Source organism: Dendrobates tinctorius, unplaced genomic scaffold (assembly GCF_039654945.1).
Source record: "Dendrobates tinctorius isolate UK_male_01 unplaced genomic scaffold, ASM3965494v1 ptg000027l, whole genome shotgun sequence".
Taxonomy (NCBI): domain Eukaryota; kingdom Metazoa; phylum Chordata; class Amphibia; order Anura; family Dendrobatidae; genus Dendrobates; species Dendrobates tinctorius.
The window spans coordinates 11,951,077-11,971,790 of NW_027361695.1; the positions used below are offsets into that span (position 1 = coordinate 11,951,077).

The 20,714-nt window shown below is 41.9% G+C and overlaps 1 protein-coding gene across 1 annotated transcript in view; it reads left to right on the forward strand.

Moving 5' to 3' along the window:
• The first annotated feature begins 5,830 nt into the window (after positions 1 to 5,830).
• The window catches only part of LOC141084717 (cadherin-related family member 3-like), a 51,486-nt gene continuing 36,602 nt past the window's right edge, over positions 5,831 to 20,714 (forward strand). Inside the window, exons 1-5 of the mRNA XM_073569590.1 lie at positions 5,831 to 5,873; positions 6,581 to 6,777; positions 9,639 to 9,804; positions 12,592 to 12,680; positions 18,236 to 18,336. Coding sequence (XP_073425691.1) covers positions 5,831 to 5,873; positions 6,581 to 6,777; positions 9,639 to 9,804; positions 12,592 to 12,680; positions 18,236 to 18,336 — 596 coding nt within the window. The remainder of the gene's footprint in view (positions 5,874 to 6,580; positions 6,778 to 9,638; positions 9,805 to 12,591; positions 12,681 to 18,235; positions 18,337 to 20,714) is intronic.

The following is a 20,714-nucleotide window of genomic DNA, read 5'->3' on the forward strand; positions in this document are numbered from 1 at the left end:
CCTCTGTAACTTTTTGAAATCTGTCCTCAGTAACAGAGAAGTAGAGAATGGATCACAAGAAGTGGGGCTGGGGCTTAGCATCTGCCAGCTGTGACCTGCTGTACACAGGAGATGGAGCTGTTTTTTTAAATAAATAAATATTGTGATACAGAAAAAAAACACCATTTTCAAATATTTAAGACAAATATATATTTAACACAAAAGCTTGATTTTAAACACTAAATTTTTTTCTGATGATAGCTTCCCCTTAAGACTTAAGGCCCTTTTACATTTAGCGATGCACCAGCGATCCAACCAGCGATCCGACCCGGTCAGGATCGCTGGTGCATCGCTAAATGATCGCTAGTGAGCTTTCATACAGAAAGATCTCACAGCGATCCAGCAGCGACGCAGCGCACGATACTTACCATTCACACACAGCGATCCTGCGTCCTCCCGCCCGCGTCCAGCGTCGCTCGTCGTCACAGCAGGAAGCCCAGCAGGAAGCGCCCGACGAGAAATGGAGCCGGACATTCTCGCGCGATCAGCGATGGACAGCGGGGGAGCCGGTCGCTGGTAAGTATCACACATAGCGATATCGCTAGCAATATCGCTATAACGTCACAAAACCAGTGACGTTTTAGCGATATTGCTAGCGATATCGCTTAGTGTAAAACCCCCTTAACTGTCCATTCATCCAAAACAAGATTAAGAGAATGGACGTACTGATCTTATCCCCCACAAATCTAATATGTCCAGGACCTGTCCCAATGCTCAGACTCGGCAAATTGCCATTTACTTTAGAGATGGGATTCCGCCAGCAATATAGCAGCTCATACTTTCTTTTTTCCTACTTTCCAGTATGTATTGCTTTTGCCAATAGCTTGCCTGCTGCAAATTGAAAGCCCACCTTTCGGATAAGCCTGTATGCAGTTTACAGACAGGAGAGAAGTAACAGAGACAAATACCCACCCCCACTTATTGTAAAGAGACAAAGACCCTCCCCCACTTAGTGTAGACAGACAAATACCTACCCCTTATTTCTGTAGAGACAAAGACCTGCCTCACTAACTGTAGAGACAAAGACCTGTCCTCACTTACTGTAAAGAGAAAAGCACCATCTCACTTACTGTAAAGAGACAAAGACCCAATCCACTTGCTGTACAGCCAAAGACCCGCCCCACTTACTTTAGAGTCAAAAACCCGCCCCCACTTAATGTAGTGCCAAAGACTCACCCTCACTTACTGTACAGACAAGGACCCCTCCCTCTTACTATAGAGACAAAGACCCACCTCCACTTACTGTAGAGACAAAGACCCACCTCCACTTACTGTAAAGACAAAGACCCACCCCCACTTACTGTAGAGACAAAGACCCACCTCCACTTACTGTAGAGACAAAGAGCCACCCACACTTACTGTAGAGACAAAGAGCCACCTCCACTTACTGTAGAGACAAAGACTCACCCCCACTTACTGTAGAGACAAAGAGCCACCTCCACTTACTGTAGAGACAAAGACTCACCTCCACTTACTGTAGAGACAAAGAGCCACCCCCACTTACTGTAGAGACAAAGAGCCACCTCCACTTACTGTAGAGACAAAGACCCACCTCCACTTACTGTAGAGACAAAGAGCCACCCCCACTTACTGTAGAGCCAAAGACCCACCTCCACTTACTGTAGAGACAAAGACCCACCTCCACTTACTGTAGAGACAAAGAGCCACCCACACTTACTGTAGAGACAAAGACCCACCTCCACTTACTGTAGAGACAAAGACCCACCTCCACTTACTGTAGAGACAAAGAGCCACCCCCACTTACTGTAGAGCCAAAGACCCACCTCCACTTACTGTAGAGACAAAGACCCACCTCCACTTACTGTAGAGACAAAGAGCCACCCCCACTTACTGTAGAGACAAAGAGCCACCTCCACTTACTGTAGAGACAAAGACCCACCTCCACTTACTGTAGAGACAAAGAGCCACCCCCACTTACTGTAGAGCCAAAGACCCACCTCCACTTACTGTAGAGACAGAGACCCACCTCCACTTACTGTAGAGACAAAGAGCCACCCACACTTACTGTAGAGACAAGGAGCCACCTCCACTTACTGTAGAGACAAAGACTCACCCCCACTTACTGTACAGACAAGGACCCCTCCCTCTTACTGTAGAGACAAAGACCCACCTCCACTTACTCTAGAGACAAAGAGCCACCCACACTTACTGTAGAGACAAAGAGCCACCTCCACTTACTGTAGAGACAAAGACTCACCCCCACTTACTGTAGAGACAAAGAGCCACCTCCACTTACTGTAGAGACAAAGACTCACCTCCACTTACTGTAGAGACAAAGAGCCACCCCCACTTACTGTAGAGACAAAGAGCCACCTCCACTTACTGTAGAGACAAAGACCCACCTCCACTTACTGTAGAGACAAAGAGCCACCCCCACTTACTGTAGAGTCAAAGACCCACCTCCACTTACTGTAGAGACAAAGACCCACCTCCACTTACTGAAGAGACAAAGAGCCACCCACACTTACTGTAGAGACAAAGAGCCACCTCCACTTACTGTAGAGACAAAGACTCACCCCCACTTACTGTAGAGACAAAGAGCCACCTCCACTTACTGTAGAGATAAAGACTCACCTCCACTTACTGTAGAGACAAAGAGCCACCCCCACTTACTGTAGAGACAAAGAGCCACCTCCACTTACTGTAGAGACAAAGACTCACCCCCACTTACTGTAGAGACAAAGAGCTACCTCCACTTACTGTAGAGACAAAGACACACCTCCACTTACTGTAGAGACAAAGAGCCACCCCCACTTACTGTAGAGACAAAGAGCCACCTCCACTTACTGTAGAGACAAAGACCCACCTCCACTTACTGTAGAGACAAAGAGCCACCCCCACTTACTGTAGAGACAAAGAGCCACCTCCACTTACTGTAGAGACAAAGACTCACCTGAACTTACTGTAGAGACAAAGAGCCACCCCCACTTACTGTAGAGACAAAGACTCACCCGCACTTACTGGAGAGACAAAGTCCCACCTCCACTTACTGTAGATACAAAGACCCACCCCCACTTACTGTAGAGACAAAGACCCCTCCCTCTTACTGTGCAGACAAAGACCCACCCCCTCTTACTGTAGAGACAAAGACCCACCTTCATTTACTGTAGAGACAAAGACTCACCTCCACTTACTGTAACTTGTCTTGGTATCTTTGCTGCTAGAGATGGATTACACCTAACAACAGGCAGATTGTTCAAGTTATGTAGAAGGTAGACAGCCAGTAATCGGCCACAGCACAATTTTTAAAGTGATTTTTTAGAGTGATTGAAAATATAAATAAATTACGGTGAACATTCAGTCCTAGGAAAACCTTTGTGTTGTCATGAAAACTACAGGGAAAGATGACGTCATTAAACCTAAATAAAGAATCCAGTCTTTACCTGGCAGAGTCTGTGTTGTTCTCGGTTCCTGCACTGTCAGGTTGCGATTGCACACATATAAATAAATATAACCGCCAGAGTCATTTGTACATTTTTATAGCCAAGAATCTAACAGTTGAGTGTAATATATCCATGGGATGAGCTCTGAGCTATCGCTTGTAAATCAGTCAATGAATAATAGTCATGTGAAAAGACTACCCCACGTCTAAAGGTAGAAGGCGCTATCAAAACTCTGTTATGCGCAACACCACATCCTAAATCCTACAGGTGACGGATTATAGAATGTTCTAGATGATTAGATTGCATAAGGACACATCGGGTACCAATGCAGCCAAATATAAATTTGGCACATTACTTATACTTGTCAACTGTCCTGAGATGTTTTTATGTAAACCCCACCCAAAAGTGAGCATTCTAGGGTGCGCCAAGGGTTCTCCAAAGAGGTGGTGGAGCTGAGGTCAGGTCTTAAACCATCCCAGAAATGTTGTCAAGAGTCTTTAAAGTGAACCTGTCATCAAGTTTCCTTCTTCTAAAGTGTTGCTATCATGTTTTGTGCAATCAAACCAACAATCCTAACGTCCTTACGTCGCCTCCAAAAATGATCTTTGAATATTGTTTTCGCTACATACTAATGAGCTCTAAGTGGACCAATAGGTGTCTAAAGACCTTGACGCCTGCTATCCTAGTCCTTCTGATGACAGGTCCCCTTTATTTGCAGCACAGTATGTTCAGTAACAGAACTTTTTAGAAATCCATCATCCATCATCTACCAGGAATAGTCTCCTGAAACAAGCCCATTTTCATCTGGGTATTTGGACTTTTGTTCTCTTGGGATCATCCTCTATGAAATATCGTAGGGAGCCGCCCAGTAGGGTCCAGTCCACTGATACATTACTTGGACAGGTACTAATTTGATTGGCACCATTTAATGCCACACACGCTGCAGGTGAAAGTGAATCTGGAATGCTGGGAGGTGAAGAGGATGGACCTACATGCCATATCATTTATTGCTTTTTGGGGGGAATACAGGTCCTCATATAGGTATCATGGACAGTTCAACATTGCCTAGAGACCTACAGGCATCTTCATTCAGGGTTCAGTCTGTCATTGTGCAGGACCAGTGTCAAATAGGTATTGTGCTGTTGGGGGGAGGTGAGAAGGACCTTAAAAGTAGGAACTGTTTGAGCATATATGGTACCTAGAGTTGTGCACAACCTCTAAGACATGGTCGGGTTCTTCAGTGTAACACAGGTGCCCCATACGCTACAAAAGTGTCCCCTTGATCCAGTGATGGTGGAAATTTCAAAACTGAGTGTATTAACTTCAGATCTTTGGGCACAACCAACCGATTTATAAAGTCACACGCATCAACTTATTTTTTATAGAAGAGGTGGTTTTATGGAGTGAACACGTAAGGTCCCAAAGTGACACTTAGCATTTGATGCAGCAGAAAGTTGGTGAGAATATCAACAGAATAGGTGATAAGTTGCCGATCCCTGGAGTCCTGACTGCTGGAACCTCCACTAATCCACTGCTTGAATGCTCCTTTCATTGTTTATGAGATGGAGATGACAGCCGAGTACAGTGCTTGCCAACCTACATCAGTCCCTTAAAATTTGAAAGGAACGTTATTGTTTATTACCAACCACGTCTCCATTCCTATGGTGGACTCCAGAGCTCTATTCTTCAATGGTCACTCAGAACACCAGTGTTCGGCAACTTATGACCTCACTGGTGGATAGATAATACATTGATTAAATCAATTCCTTTAAGCAACTTTCAGTTGCAACCACCAATTTCAGGGTGTTCCCCCAAGATTAATAAATGAGCTTGTTGTTTTGAACCCTCAACCCTGTTTTGGGGTTCTAAATCCTCATCTTCATCATGTAACCCTGTGGCACAGGACACTGCCATGTGCATAAATCGACGAGTGGAAAATCCTTTGGAATCCATTGTCTGAATGAAACGTGTTTAGGATCTGAGTGGGATTAACTTTCGATCTTCCCAAGAGTAGAACATTGTCTTCTTGGCCAGTTCCTCCTTACTCCACCTGTATGTAGTAGGTGCTATTCTAGCATGCATAGACTAGCCTGGTATTAATAATGTGGTTTCATGTGTTGTAACTATCTCTTTATATCACGGATGGCAATGTTTGTAGCTTTCGGCTTGACCTCCTCTGAATTCTATGATCATGCGAGTAATGTTGTATCTAGATAAACACTTTTGGTAATACTAAGTGCTCCGCTGGTCATTACTTGTGTCTACAACCAAAACACACCTTTGTGAGGTGTAATGTTTCTCTGGAAGGAGTGGCCCTGCTCGGTATAAGAAATCATCTAGTGGCAGTATTGTAAGGTCACACAGGTCTGCTCTTCATCATTAGCAGGATGAGCGTGCGACTGCTGCCGTTATTGTTCAGCATTTTTCAAGGTTAGTCTATATGACTTTGATATTTCGGCTTGTGCCTAGTTCAAAGGCATTGGCGTAGCTGTGCTGTAGTTATATGGGGGGCAGACATAGTCATATCTATGCTTTGACACCTTGGGGGCCCTTACGGAGTATAAGAAGATGCTAGTTTTGGAACATGTCAGAAAAAGTCAACTGTTGACCCTTGAATTTCGGCCACAGTTTTGCCATTTAAAGAAACAACTTTCACCAGGTTTTTGCTATGTAATATGAGAGCAGCATAATGTGTTGGCAGGGATCCTGATTCCAATGATGTGTCACTTACTGGTCTACCTGGAGTAGTTTTGATAAAATCACTGTCTGCTGCAAATCTAGCAGTGCTTTGAATGCTCAGCTCTGTATAACCCCACCCCCACACCACTGATTGGCCAGTTTCTGCGTACAGTGTGCATAGGCAGAAAGCTGCTAATCAGTGCTGGGGGCGGGGTTACACAGAGCAGGAGTACTTGGAGGCACAAGGCAACTAGTAATAATCTCCTGGTGATAAAACAATGATTTTATGGAAGGAAAAACAATACACAGTCCCGTAAGTAACACATCACGGGAGATGGTCTCATCACCTACATCAGATTACAGAGCAAATACCTGCTGATATATATATATATATATATATATACACACAGTATATATATTATATACAGTCTTCTGTCATTTGCTTTCCTCTTCATCAGTGATTTATTCTGCTCCAACATTAAATTTGCCAAACAACGTGACCATTCCGGAAAATGCCCCTCGAAGCACGCTGGTGGCCAAGATCACGGCGACTGCTCTACAATATGATTCGATAGTCGGAGCACCTTTTATAGTGAACTCAAATCCAGTGACGCACCCATTCACGATTATTCGAAAAGCTGTGAATTACTGGGAGGTAAGAAAAGCTACTGATTCCGATCTGCGCTTTTATAATAGTTGAATCACCATTAAAAATTCAGTTTTTTTTTTTCATCTCCTGCAGTTTATTTAGTGGCATCGGATCATTTTTCTATGTAGATTCAGATTAACTGGAATTTATTTCCCATGTCGATGTCGCTGTGATAACTATTGATATAATTCAGGGAAGATGATGAACAGGTTCTAGATCTAAGGGATTTGGGGGCAAGCTGTTCCCTTGTAAATGACACATCACATTACTTAGCCTTTGTGAAAACAATATATTTATTGGATATATAGTACAGTCTTGCTCTTTTATAAAATATATCACAGTTTATTGTGGACTATTGGAAAGATAAATCTAAAGTAGATATTTTATTGACCTACATGTATGTAAAGTTTTAGCTCCAAAGCACTGAGTCATTCTCAAACAATATTTTGGAACTAAAAGGTGTTATACATAAAAGTCAATAAAATACCCCATTTTTTCACCTGCACATTTTCAGTGACACCTGTTTTGTTTCTTTATATTTCGAGGGAACACAAGTAAAATCAAAATGCTAATTTTAAATGAAAGTTATTATTATTAAGGGAAAAAGAAATCCAAACCTACAGGGCCCTGTGTGAAAAATGATTGCCCCCTTAACCTAATAACTGGTTGGGCCGACCTTAGAAGCATCAACTGCAATCAATTGTTTGCGATAACTGGCATTGAGTCTTGTACAACGCTCTGGCGGAGTCTTGGCCCACTCATCTTTGCAGAATTGTTGTAATTCAGCCACATTGGAGAGTTTCCGAGCATGAAACTCCTTTTTAAGGTCACGCCACAGCATCGCAATTAAGGTCAGGACTTTGACTAGGCCACTCCAAAGTCTTAATTTTGTTTTTCTTAAACCATTCAGAGGTGGACTTGCTGGTGTGTTTTGGATCATTGTCCTGCTGCATAACCCATGTGCGCTTCAGCTTGAGGTCACGAACGGATGGCGGGACATTCTCCTTCAGGATTTTTTGGTAGATAGCAGATTTAATGGTTCCATTTACCACATCAAGTCTTCCAGTTCCTGAAGCAGCAAAACAGCCCCAGACAATGACACTACCACCAACACATCTTACTGTTAGTATGATGTTCCTTTTCTGAAATGCTGTGTTACTTCTACGCTAGATGTAATGGAACAAATACCTTCCGTTCAACTGTTCTTTCATCAGTCCACAGAGTATTCTCCCAAAAGTCTGAGGATCATCAAGATGTTTTCAGGAAAAACAGAGACGAGTCTTTGTTCTTATTGCTCAGCAGTTACAGTATTTTCATCCTTGGACTATGCCATGCAGGCCAACTTTGCCCAGTCTCTTTCTAATGGTGGAGTCATGAACACTAATCTTAACTGAGACAAGGAGGGTTGCAGTTCTTTGGATGTTGTTGTGGGGTCTTTTGTGACCTATTTGATGAGTCGTCGCTGTGCTCTTGGGATAATTTTGGTCAGCCAGCCCCTCTTAGGAAGATTCACCACTGTTCCATATTTTTGCCAACCGTGGATAATGGCTCTCACTGTGGTTCGCTAGAGTCCTAAAGCTTTACAAATGGCTTTATAACCTTTTCCAGACTGATAAATCTCAATTACTTTGTTTCTCATTTGCTCCAGAATTTCTTTGGATCACGGCATGATGTCTAGCTTTTGAGGAGCTTTTGTTCTAGTTCACTTTGTAAGGTAGGTCCTATTTAAGTGATTTCTTGATTGAGAATAGGTATGGCAGTAATCAGGCCTGCATGTGGATAGGGAATTTGAGCTCTGCTTCCCAAACATGTGATAAACCACATTTAATTTGTGTTTTAAGGGGGGCAGTCACTTTCTCACACAGGGCCCTGTAGGTTTGGATTTCTTTTTCCCTTAATAATAAAGAACTTCATATTAAAACTATACTTTGTGTTTACTTGTGTTATCATTGTCTAATTTTTAAATTGGTTTGGTGATCTGAAACATTTAAGTGTGACAAAAATGCAAAACAATAGGAAATCAGGAAGGGGCAAACACTTTTTCACCCAACTATACATATGTATGTATGTACATTTCTGACAGAGGCGCATGGCACTTGTAAGATTCATAATTTATTAAGTGGTGTCCGCCTTTTAATGAATTAGGCACATGTAACTCCAGTGGCCCCATTCATTAAGTCTGGCTTGTACAACGCCAGCGTTAGAGTCAGGGCCATTGTTCTCATTAGTACATCGCCCGGTGTAAACAGGAGATGTGCTGCCGATAACATATGTATGTATGGGAACAGAATGAACTATTGGTGATCATTCTAACCCCTTCGTTCTTCTTCGGCCTGTTTAAGGAGAAGATTGTTGTACATAGAAAAAGGATATGGGATCTCAAGAAATGCAGGGTTTGGAGAGTTTTGCTGATGTCCCAGAATGTGATGACATGATTATATTCAAATAAATGTTTTATTTTTTTGTTTAAGAATAAATATGGGAAAAAAATAAGACATCCCCTGAAAATAAGCTCAATTGGAATTTCTTCAGTCAAGCCTTTTGTTTTCGGAAGTGTCTGGTAATAAGACATGGTCTTTAAGACCATGTCTTATTACCAGACACTTCCGAAAACAAAAGGTTTGACTGAAGAAATTCCAATTGTCTAATCCTTCTCCTCTCTGACATCATCTCTCGGAGCCCCTCATGGACACCAGATGGTCGGACGGTCCCCCCAACATTTGGCTGACTTGAGAAAACCACCTCCTTCTCCCGTTATCTCCACTTTCAGATCCCACAAGGATCTGGATTGACACATGTGACATATTTTTTCTACGCTTTATGGTGGATGATTGTTTCTTCTTTTCTTTGTCCATTTTTCTAACCAGCTAATAACAACCAGTACACCCAAGCTGGACTTTGAAGCCGTCCCTCTATACACCCTTCAAATCCTCGTTGAAGACAGTAAAGGGACCACAGCCACTCAGTCCATTGTCATTGAGATATCCAAGGTCAACAAACCCCCAGTGTTCACCGGAACTTTGGCCGAAAAAGGTAAATTGAACCCGATATATGGGATGGGATTAATCACTCTTGAGTTCAATGCATGATAAAAAAAAGTATTGACAACCAGATAGCATTGAAATAAATATCCATCTTTTATCATCAGGGTTATCTGCTCTGATTATTATATTTGCTTATTGTGGTCAGAGCTGTATTTTTCTTAAGAGAGCTCCAAATCTATGGCATAAGCAAGGGGTGACATGATAATATGCGGTCTACATGCAGACACCACTAGGGGGAGCTTACTGTATACTGATCTACTATTAAGTCTATGAACTGTATGCAGTGAGCTCGTAGTCTCCCTCTAGTGGTGGCTGCAGGTGGAAATAATTCTGTCTGTCTGTACTGGGTACCGTATTTAGAGTTCTGGATCATGTAGCAGAATAGTAAATGCATCTGTGGTTGATGATGGGCTACTATACATGAAATAGTTTAAGATAAATGCATAACAAGTGGTGTTCAACTTTTTAAGTGAACTACATATATATATAAGACATGAAGCAAAAATGAATCTACCCTTTAAAGTGACACTCAGCAAAAGTTTTTTTTTGAGTAAGGCCAGTTTATTGAGTTTGTGAAACACTAGCGAAGACCTGGCCAAATCGCTGGGTCTTCTGACCTGAGCTAAATGCCTCATTTATTCTCATAGGGCAGTTTTCTTAAGTCAAGAGACTGGGAACTTGGGCTGGGTCTGCTCATCTGAGCATGGAGTCGGCCTGAGGGCTATAGCTTGTAGTGATGAGCGAATGTGCTGGGATAAGGTGTTATCTGAGCATGCTCGGGTGCTGAGTGCTTTCGGCGTGCTCAAATAATATGTTCGAGTCCCCGTGGCGGCATGTCTCGCAGCTGTTCGACAGCCAGAACACATGCAGGGATTGTTTTTAGGGAACTGAAACAATATGTTGGACTTTGAGCATTTGCTGGAATGCAGCTTTAAAAGGGATCATGTCTATATTTGTATTCATAAAAATCTCCTTTGTGCTGTTCCTCTATCAGCCTGGTGTCACAATTTCAGTAGTCAAAAGGTTGTGTCCCTATATGGTCTGTCGCCATCAGCATGAATTGTATAGTGTCACAGTGTACAAGGATCCAAGGGGTAACATTTCTCCTCGTGGAGAGTGACATGTCATGCCTGACATGCCAAGGTGAGGAGACTTTTAAGCCTTGCAATGCTCCTCTGGGTACAATGCAAATTCTCTTCAGAGAGGAAGAGGACTAGAACTCTAGCACCACCTATAGGAAGTAGCAATCCTAAAAGTCAATATCGATTCTCTAATGAGCCTTGTCACATGACTTAGGATAAAAGACAAAAACAAAATCTCAAATTACAGACAGTGTGTTTCGGGATACTGCCCCTCGTCAGTGCAAAGTGTGAGATCTGACAAATTGAGATTTTGGCTTTTATCCTGCAAATTGTCTCTTCAGAGAGGAAGAGGATTAGAACTCTAGTGCCACCTATTGGAAGTAGCAATCCTATTTCCCAGAGGAGCATCGCGGCTTTAAGTCTCCTCATCTCGGCATGCTTAGGCTGGTTTCACACTTGCGTTTTTTTGAGCTGTATTTTAGCGCTAAAAAACGCATGCGCTTTTTTTCCTATATTTTGCATGGGATGCGCTTATGTGCGCATACACATGCGTTTGTATGCGTTTTTACACGCATGCGTTTTTTTGTGTGTGCTCGGGCATACAAAATGCATCCTGTTGCATTTTTTGGGCGTCCGACTTGCGTTTTTTTTACAGCAAGACACCCATTATAGTCTATGGGTGCGCATATGTGCGCATTGGCATGCTCATGTATGCGTTTTTTTGCGCATGCGTTTTTTTGTTGACCATTGGTTAGACAATGGAAATTAGGGGTTTGGGTTAGAGTTAGGGTTAGTTAAGGGGGTCTAGGGTTAGGGTTTGGGTTAGGGTTAGTATGGTTTGGTTAAGGGTTAGGGTTTAGGGTTAGTTAGGGTTTAGGGTTAGGGTTAGGGTTTGGGTTAGGGTTAGTAGGGTTTAGTTAAGGGTTAGGGTTAGTATGGTTTGGTTAAGGGTTAGGGTTAGGGTCAGGGTTAGGGTTAGGGTTAGGGTTAGGGTATGGTTTGGTTAAGGGTTAGGGTTAGTAAAGTCATGGTTTGGGTTAGTGTGAGGGGCCAACTAATGTTGGAAAAAAACGCAAACGTGGTAAAAACGCATATAAACGCATAAAAACGCTGCATTTTTTTATGCATGCTCATAAAAATGCTTGAAAAAAACGCAGCATTTGTATGCGTTTGTATGCATTTTTTCCATGCGTTTTTTTGCGGGAAAAATGTGCTGCAAAACAAAGCAAGTGTGAAAGTAGCATGTCAATCTCTACAGGAGAAATGATACTTCTTGCTTTTATCCTAAGTCATGTAACAAGGCTCGTTATAGACACAATGCTGACTTTTAAGATTGCTACTTCCTATAGGTTGCGATAGAGTTCCAGTCCGCTTAGTCTCTGAAGAAATAATTTGTAGTGTACAGGGAAACACCCCAATGACAGTCGGAATGGTGACACATTGTTATCAATTTATTCTTACATTTCCAGGAAGAACAGCAGAGGCACAATGCAGAGTTAGGCTAAAAAAAAAATGCCCTAGGATTGTTGTTTCTTGGGAAAAATTCAAGTATTTATTAAAACAGGCATGTCAATAGAGGTGATGGGACGGCTTACATTCCTTTGTGGACCCTTTCTGCACAAATCATTGGATGTTTTGTGTTGGAAACAATGAAGATAACTTCCCAAATTGTAAGTCAGGCGTTTCTCTTACAGATGCCGAGATTTATATTCCTGAAAATACTCCTGTTTCCACCATCATTTACAAAGTGGCGGCCAAGGACCCGGATAAAGATGTTCTGCAGGTGACAATCACGCAGCTTATATTGATGTTAATTAATCTGAAATGCTCCGATACATCTGATCGCTGATGTTTAAATATTTACATGTCACTGCCAATATCCCTATCGGGGGGGCTTTTAAGTGGCACGATTAGTTCCCCCGATGGGATCGTACGGTGCTTATTGTCCTGGCTGCCATCTACGTTTTCCTGTGAAGTCCAGCCTTTGGACCTTTTTAAACAATTTTTTTTTAATAAAAATATGAAAACTTTTACAAAAACTCAAAACACCTTCTTTATTTAGTTTAAAAATCGAGAAATAAAATAAATAAATAAAATAAATCTTTTAAATTCGCATCTGTAAAATTCCGATCTATCAAAATATAAAATGAATAAACTTGAAAAATGTAAACAACGAGAAGAAAATGAAAACACCAAATTTGCAATATTTTGGTTGCCACATCTCTTTTAAGAAACGCTATAAAAGAGGTGATGAATGGTATTAATAAAAACGTCAACTCGCTACATAGAAATCGCGTTAAAAAAATGGTACACATCTCAGAAAACGGCGCCACAAACAAAATAGTTTTTTTTTTGTTTTTTTTACATATGTCCAACATTTTTTTTTCTCCACTTAAATAACGAAACACTCCAAAAACAATAGCTGCGAAATTGTGGTGTTGTTTGTTTTTTTTTTCAACACTTTACCTCATTTCATTTTTTTTTCCCTTTTTCACAATACATTATTTGTTAAAACGAACGGTTTCATTCAAAGCAACAGCTTGTCCCAAAAGCCCTAATTTGGCTAAGTCAATGAAAAATTAAAATAAAAAGAAAGGTATGGTTCATGTAAGAAGGGGAGGAAAATATGAGAATGCAGAAAACAACAATTGGACATGGCACAAAGGGTTTAATGCTGTGGCTGTTCACTATCTATCTATCTATCTATCTATCTATCTATCTATCTATCTATCTATCTATCTATCTATCTTTCTATCTATGTATCTACAGTTGTGCTCAAAAGTTTACATACCCCAGCAGAATTTCGTCTTTCTTGGCCTTTTTTCAGAGATTATGAATGATAACACTAAAACTTTTTCTCCACTCATGGTTAGTGGTTGGGTGAAGCCATTTATTGTCAAACTGCTGTGTTTTCTCTTTTTAAATCATAATGACAACCCAAAACATCCAAATGACCCTGATCAAAAATTCACATTCCCCATTTCTTAATACCGTGTATTGCCCCCTCTAACACCAATGACAGCTTGAAGTCTTTTGTGGTAGTTGTGGATAAGGTTCTTTATTTTCACAGATGGTAAAGATGCCCACTCTTCTAGGTAAAAAGCCTCCATTTCCTGAAAATTCCTGGGCTGTCTAGCATGAACTGTGAGCTTGAGATCTTCCCAGAGTGGCTCAATGATATTGAGGTCAGGAGACTGAGATGGCCACTCCAGAACCTTCACTTTGTTCTGCTGTAGCCAATGACAGGTTGACTTGGCCTTGTGTTTTGGATTGTTGTATTGTTGTATTGTTGTCATGTCCAAGTACACCCCATGCACAGCTTCTGGGCTGATGATTGCAAATTTATCTCCAGTATTTGCTGATAACGTGCTGCATTCATCTTTCCTTCAACTTTGACCAAGTTTCCTGTGCCTTTGTAGCTCACACATCCCCAAAACATCAGCGATCCACCTCCGTGCTTTACAGTAGGAATGGTGCTCTGTTATGAATGAGTCACCGTAGGAGGCAAAAACAGAAATGCTAGCTAAGTCCAGAAAACCAGAGAAGTTGGCAGCTATCGGATTCCAGACCCCTGAACCTATCAACAACAACTTGCAGTAGCCGTGGGGGGTTCCTACGGTGCCCTAGACCCCTCGATCACAGCCGGAGAACTACATAGCCTAAAGACAGAAAGGGAAATCTAAACTGCCCCAGAGCAGACCCCAAAGCAATAGGCAGCCCCCAACATATAATGACGGTGAAGCAAGAAGAAAAAACACTCACACAGATAGAAAGATAGGCTGAGCAAATGATGGTTCCCAAGCTAACTAGATAGGACAGGATAGAAAAGCTGCTGTCTGCAATCCGCCAAAAACCCTATCAAAAACAAGAGCCAACAGACTGACAGGGAAAAAGGCCCTGAAGACGCTAGGCTTCAAAAAGACTATGTCAGTACTCAGGTATTTTCTGAAGACAGAGCAAAAAGACACAAAGGAATTCAGCTCACCCCAGGAGGGAATGGCAGAATCCAGAAAAGCAAGGCAAAATAGAACCAAAACACAAATGCAAAAAGCAAGGCAGAAAACTTAGCTTTTGAGGAGCAGGAATCAGACTGGTCTCCTAGAATCCCTCAGAGAAATCACCAGCGAGGCAGAAGGGCGTCGGCTGCCTTATATCCAGTCAGCAATTCCCGTCACCCAGTCATCCTCTACCAGCTCAGGTGTTTGTTAATCAGCCTCACTACCTTCCTTCACCAGAAGAGGGAGTTCATCAGACCTCAATGGTGAAGGGAAAATGAACACATAACTGTGTTTCTTTCATCATAGGCCTTGTTGGCCTCTCTCCAAATGTAACATTTATGATGGTAGCCAAAAAGTTCAATTTTGGTCTCATCACTCCAAACTACCTTGTTCCAGAAGTTTGAGGCTTGTCTCTGTGCTGTTTTGTGTATTGTAACCTAGATACTTTTTTGGCATTTGCTCAGTAATGGGTTTATTCTAACGACTCAAACATGCCTCCTTATTGTGCATCTTGAAACAGCCACACCGCTAGTTTTCAGAGAGTCCATTATTTCAGCTGATGTTATTTGTGGATTTTTCTTTGCATCCCGAACAATTTTCCTGACAGTTGTGGACGACATTTTTGTTGGTCTACCTGACCGTGGTTTTCTTTTTACAGAGCCCCTGATATTCCACTTGTTAATCACAGCTTGAACGCTGCTAACTGGCATTATCAATTCCTTGGATATCTTTTTGTATCCCTTTCTTGTTTTATACCGTTAAACTACCTTTTCCCGTAGATCTGTTGACAATTCTTTTGCTTTCCCCACGACACACAATCCAGAAACGTCAGTAGCTGGATGATGGATGCAAGAGTCTGTCTGGATCCTAGAAACTCACTCAGCTTTTATGCACACACACTGATTACAAGCAAACAGGTCACAGGTGAGGATGTTACCTTTAGTAGCCAGTCAAACCCATTTGTGTCAACTTCTGTGCATGTTATCAGGCCAAAATCACCAGGGTATGTGAACTTATGATCAGGGTCATTTGGATGTTTTGGGTTGTCATTATGATTTAAAAAGAGAAAACACAGTAGTTTGACAATAAATGACTTCACCCAACCACTAACCATGAGTGGAGGAAAAGTTCTGGTGTTATCATTCATATTCTCTGAAAAAAGGCCAAGAAAGCAAAAATTCTGCTGGGGTATGTAAACTTTTGAGCACAACTCTATCTATCTATCTATCTATCTATCTATCTATCTATCTATCTATCTATCTATCTATTATCGTTCTGTTATCTATCTATCTATCTATCTCTCATATCCTTCTATTATCTATCGCTTATATCTATCTATCTATCTATCTATCTATTATCTATCATCTATTATCTATCTATCTATCATCTATCTATCTATTATCTATCTATCTATCTATCTATCTCTCATATCCTTCTATTATCTATCGCTTATATCTATCTATCTATCTATCTATCTATTATCTATCATCTATTATCTATCTATCTATCATCTATCTATCTATTATCTATCTATCTATCTATCTATTATCTATCTATTATCTATCTATTATCTATAATCTATATATCATTTATCTATTATCTATCTATCTATCTATTATCTATCATCTATATATCATCTATCTATCTATCTATCTATCTATCTATCTATCTATCTATCTATCTATCTATTATCTATCATCTATATATCATTTATCTATTATCTATCTATCTAGCTATCTAATCGGCCGCTGTCATCGGTCTCTACGGGGGCTTGCTCCTGTTTTGGGGAACTCCTGGACAAAAACACAACGATCCAAAGTGACTGAAAGCCATCGTCATGCGGTTTGGCCTGTAAATGGCCGGATTCTGCACAATGTGGCCACCGGGCAGAGGTTGGCAGCGTCCACATTCCTATTCATCGGCCTTTGTCTCCTGGTTTAGCACTTGCAGTGTGTGTCGTGTTACCAGGAGACGTCGCTCCTCCGCAGGTTTACGGTGTCTTACGGTAATTGCCGACTTATTGTTAATCCATTAGGTAAATATAATATCTCATTGTGAGCAATTCATGGGGAAATCTCATAAGTAATTATCTATGACAACCAAAGTAACCCTATATATACCAGTCATGTGGAGAAGCGATTATGTGCGGTTGGACCTTCTTAACCCTTTAAGGACCCAGATAATTTTTGCTTTTTGGCGCCGTAGATTTTTTTTATTTTATTTTTCCTTTCCTTTGACGTAACCACATGGCGGCTTGTATATTGTGAGATGAGATGTAACTTTGAATGACGCCATTCCCAAAAATGAGAAAAAATTCCAACTAGGGCGAAATGATGAAAAAGATGGATGTATATGTACTAGTGGCGGAGAGGGTGAAAAATACACTTTTTTTTTTTTTTTACTACCGCAGGTTATAGCAGAAAGTTTTCTGAAAGTAGACTACCCCTTTAATAACGCCATTTATTTCAATCACTACTATTAACGATACACATTTAGAATCTTATCTTTCATGTTAATGAAAAACTTTCTGTATTAATGCAAAAGACCTGTAGAAAATCATGATCATGTTGCTGTCATCCCCTTAACAAGGTTCAACCAGTGATGCATATGTCTAGGAACTGTTTCATGACTTGTAGACATCACTATTATTCTGCTGTTTTTTTTGCTATGTAATCTGACAGCAGCACGATGTAGGGGTAGATATCCTGATTCCAGCAATGCATCACTTACTGGACTGCTTGCTGTAGTTTTAATACAATCCTGTTTTTTTCCTCCTGCAGATCTAGCAGTGCTCTGAATGTTGACCCCGCCCACACCACTGATTGGCGGCTTTCTGAGTACACTGTTCATAGGCAGAAAGCTGCCAGTCAGTGGTGGGGGGTGGAGTTATGATTATGGAGGACTAAATGGCAGCAGGTTTCTTAGTCCTCTAGTGATATTCTCCTGCTGATAAAACTGTGATTTTATCAAAACTCCATCAAGTGACACATAGCTGGAATCAGGGTCTCTGTGTCTACGTTATACTGCTCTCAGATCAGGTGGCAAAAACCAGATGACAGACACCATTTAAGTCATCCAACTATTGGTCGGAGAACTGGAACGCAGCTCCCTTGTAGTGAATGTGGTTGTATCACAACTCCTTGCACAGTGGATGGACGGGAGCTTTGAAACGCCTGGACATACTATGCAGGAGCCGCAGCGCTCTACTAGCGCTACAGACAGTTCATTCTCAGGATTATAGAAGTCATAGAAGTTATAAATGTGTCACTCCTGTGTTCTACATAAAGCATCGTGCACATTGTGTATCAGGCTTTAATGTCGCTTTTTGCTCTGCCACCAGTACTCTCTCACAGTGTCCTCCGGAAATGCAGAATTTCAGATTGACCACACGGGAACCATTGTCACCACCAAGCTGTTTGATTATGAAAGTAATATAAAAAGGTAAATGTTTTTCCCCCCTCCAAACAACTTTTGTAAACTTTTTTGAGGAGTACTCAGGCCATTACACTTCCGATATTGACAGGCTGATGTGTGTGGGGACCTCCTGACTCTCCCCCAACAGTTGATGTCAGGGACAGATGGATTGGGCACCTTGGATTTTCAGCAGTCAATCCTTTTGTTCTCCAGCTCACTCATATAAGGCTTGGTTCCTGTGTATGGGGGAGCTGGAGGATATACTTGCTGGCTGGACAATCTTTCGTCTGGCAGCTACATAATAAGTATGGGGGGCTTTAGAGATACTTTTAACAATATTGTGCAGCTTGGATACCCAGTGATCAGCTACAGGGGAAAATCAGCAAGTGTTTAGAGGGGTTTTCGATAATTTTTTTTTTATCTGGTCCTAAAAACTGTTGCTAGCAGAGGCAACCTGAGTGGTCACAATCTGCTCCTGCCAGCGATTCAACTGATCCACGTCAACAGAACAACTCTTCTTCTGTTCTGTCGATGGGGCGCAACTGAGGATGTCATGTTGATTGACAGCCAGCTCCCTGCAGTTAGGCAGTGGGGAGCCGGCTGTAAATCAGCATGTCATTGGCATTCAGACCCCGTCAACAGAGCAGAGCGGAAGAGAAGCTGCTGCTCTGTCGACTTGACATCAGCAGAAGTCGCTGAATCGCCGACAGGAGCGATCTGTGGAAGCAGAGAATGGTGCCGGGTTGGATTGGAACCCAGAGGACCCGTGCGCTGGAAAATACCAGTGCTAACCACTAAGCCACCGTGCTGCCCACATTGATTTTTTTCCCCCAATTGTACTAGAAAACTGCAGCATGTCACTTCTTTCAGTGTTTTTGCAACTTTTTTTTCACCCATAGAAAGCAATGAGAAAGTGCAAAATGCATTAAAAAATGCAGGTATCAGGTTTTGCTGCTTTTTTGGCGCAGAAAACTCAGGAACAACAATCACTAAACTGTATCGGCATGCACAAGAGACAAATGTACCTGAAAACCACGGCAAAACCTGCTTTTCATAAGCAGCTTCTTTACTACCAAAAGAGCAGGTTTTGCCTGCAGAAAAGAAAAAACGCAGCAAAAACGCAATGTCTGAACATAGCCTAACTTGTAATTTTTTTATTTTTTGAAATCCCTGGCATCTGTATACGAGTCCAGTGGGCAGTCCTACTCAGTGATTGACAGCTATCTCTGCATGCACAGTCATACATGGAAGGTATTTGACTACGTCAGTGTCCTGTCCCACTCAGTGTTTGACAGCTATATCTACATGTACGGTCAAATGGAGGACGCCAGGGATCTCAACAAATAAAATACAGAAAATATTCCCATATATATATATATATATATATATATATATATATATATATACATATACATACACTGCTCAAAAAAATAAAGGGAACACTAAGATGCCACATGGTAGATATTACTGAATGAAATATTCCGGTTGCAAATCTTTATTCATTACATAGTGGAATGCGGTGAGAACAAGAAAACATAAAAATGATCAATGTAAATCAAAATTAATATCCCATGGAGATCTGTATGTGGAATGATACTCAAAATCAAAGTGGAAAATCAAATCACAGGCTGATCGAACTTCCGTGGAAATGCCTCAAGACATGGAATTGATGCTCAGTAGTGTGTGTGGCCTCCACGTGCCTGTGTGACCTCCCTACGACACCTGGGCATGCTCCTGATGAAGCGGCGGATGTTCTCATGAGGAATCTCCTCCCAGACCTGGACTAAAGCATCCGCCAACTCCTGGACAGTCTGTGGTGCAACGTGATGTTGGTGGATGGTGCGAGACATGATGTCCCAAATGTGTGCAATCGGATTCAGGTCTGGGGAACGGGCGGGCCTCTCTATAGCTTCAATGTCTTCATCTTGCAGGAACTGCTGACACACTCCAGCCACATGAGGTCTGGCATTGTCCTGCATTAGGAGGAACCCAGGGCTAACAGCACCAGTATATGGTCTCAGAAGGGGTCTGAGGATCACTTCTCAGTACCTAATGACAGTCAGGCTACCTCTTGCGAGCACATGGAGGGCTGTGGGGCCCTTCAAAGAAATGCCACCCCACACCATTGCTGACCCAATGCCAAACCGGTCAGGCTGAAGGATGTTGCAGGCAGCAGATCGCTCTCCACGGCGTCTCCAGACTCTGTCATGTCTGTCACATGTGCTCAGTGTGTACCTGCTTTCATCTGTGAAGAGCACAGGGCGCCAGTGGTGAATTTGCCAATCCTGGTGTTCTGTGGCAAATGCCAAGCGCCCTGCATGGTGCTGGGCTGCGAGCACAACCCCCATCTGTGGATGTCGGGCACTCAGACCATCCTTATGGAGTTGGTTTCTGTTTGTGCAGAC